This window comes from Austrofundulus limnaeus, unplaced genomic scaffold (genome assembly GCF_001266775.1).
Source record: "Austrofundulus limnaeus strain Quisiro unplaced genomic scaffold, Austrofundulus_limnaeus-1.0 Scaffold564, whole genome shotgun sequence".
Taxonomy (NCBI): domain Eukaryota; kingdom Metazoa; phylum Chordata; class Actinopteri; order Cyprinodontiformes; family Rivulidae; genus Austrofundulus; species Austrofundulus limnaeus.
In genome coordinates, this window is record NW_013952966.1 from 209,423 (window position 1) to 210,864 (window position 1,442).

A 1,442-nucleotide genomic window follows, 5' to 3' on the forward strand; every position below is an offset into this window, starting at 1 on the left:
ATTTATTAATATATCCATATATTTATTAATATAGCCATATATTAATAAATATATGGATATATTTCTACACAAATGCTGTCAGAATTTATCGTTCTGTTTGGGAAGCAGATGGAAACATGTAGCATGAAGCATATGTGTACACACACGATACACGTGGATTTTATTTTGAAATCAGAAGTTTCAGAAAGACGACAGCGAGACAGTTTCAACATAGACACCAAAAGCCTTAATATTGTTTTCAGCTGTGTTTGGAGTTCGTCTTTCACAGAATTAATTATTTTTTGCTCTGACTTCCACACTTATCACTGAATTTATTGCGCGATCTGCTTCCTGCACGTCTGTCGGAGCAGAGCGGAGGTAGTGTAAACTGGACTTGAAACGCACAGCTGCGACCTGCGCACTGCAGCGGAGCGGAGACAGAATACAAGTAATGTAAATTAGGGGTTAAGCTGAACCATATGTCTTTTTAAAAAACAAACAAGCTAAGAGAAAGAAAAACAGCACTGACAATTTTTATTACCAATAGAAACAATGCAAAGACTTATGGTGACTGTGTGATTACCTGCTTGAGTGCCAAATTGCCAATGATTAGATTCCACTTCTCTATGGGAGAGTCCATCTTACCAACATTTACCTAAATGAAAAGGTAGGGCAGGAAGTAAAAAAATTAGGTAGGAATGGATTGATATCACACCTTTTTTTAATTGAACACAAGTACTTCCATTTGAGTACTTGACAATAGGGCTGCCACAAATGATTATTTTTTTAGTCGACTAATCACCGATTATTTTTTTCGATTAGTCAACTAATCGAATCATACGTTAATTGAATATAAAACATAGAGCTTATCACACCAGAATGCAGCTGCTATTATATATCCATCGTCAGATTTTAGCTATATGCCAACTAAAAATTACTGTTGTGGAAGGCAAGTTCTGCCTTACAGATGTTGCATTGCACAGGTTTCTCTTTCATGTTCTTGAAATGAAGGACAGAAAGGCAGATGCAGCAGTGTAAGGTGTCAAAGCAGTTTGGAGAGAAAAACAAAAAAACAAAAAACACTAATCGACTATTAAATTAGTCGTCGACTATTTTAATAGTAGATTAGTCGTTGACTAGTCGACTAATCATGGCAGCCCACTTGACAATAGTACCAATATAAATCCTAGTAAATACCATTACACCTCTTACAATTACTTTGAAAATGTGTTCATCCAAACATGTAAGTTTAGGGGTCACCCCGAGGGGGAATAAACATTTCCACCAGTCTTGGACCCTGGTCTCAGAAGACCTCCCTCAAAACAGACATTTTATTTAATCAAGATAATAAACAAAATAATCATTTTCTTTATATATTTGATTTATATTTTCTTTTAACTAAAAGTTACAGCGGGTAAAATAAGTATTGAACACGTCACCATTTTTCTCAGTAAATATATTAC

At 35.1% G+C, this 1,442-nt stretch overlaps 1 protein-coding gene across 1 annotated transcript in view; it reads right to left on the bottom strand.

Moving 5' to 3' along the window:
- Positions 1–1,442, bottom strand: part of slc41a2b (solute carrier family 41 member 2b) — a gene marked incomplete at its 5' end in the record, with an annotated part of 36,716 nt that overhangs the window by 25,413 nt on the left and 9,861 nt on the right. Inside the window, 1 exon segment of the mRNA XM_014026530.1 lies at positions 563–634. Coding sequence (XP_013881984.1) covers positions 563–634 — 72 coding nt within the window.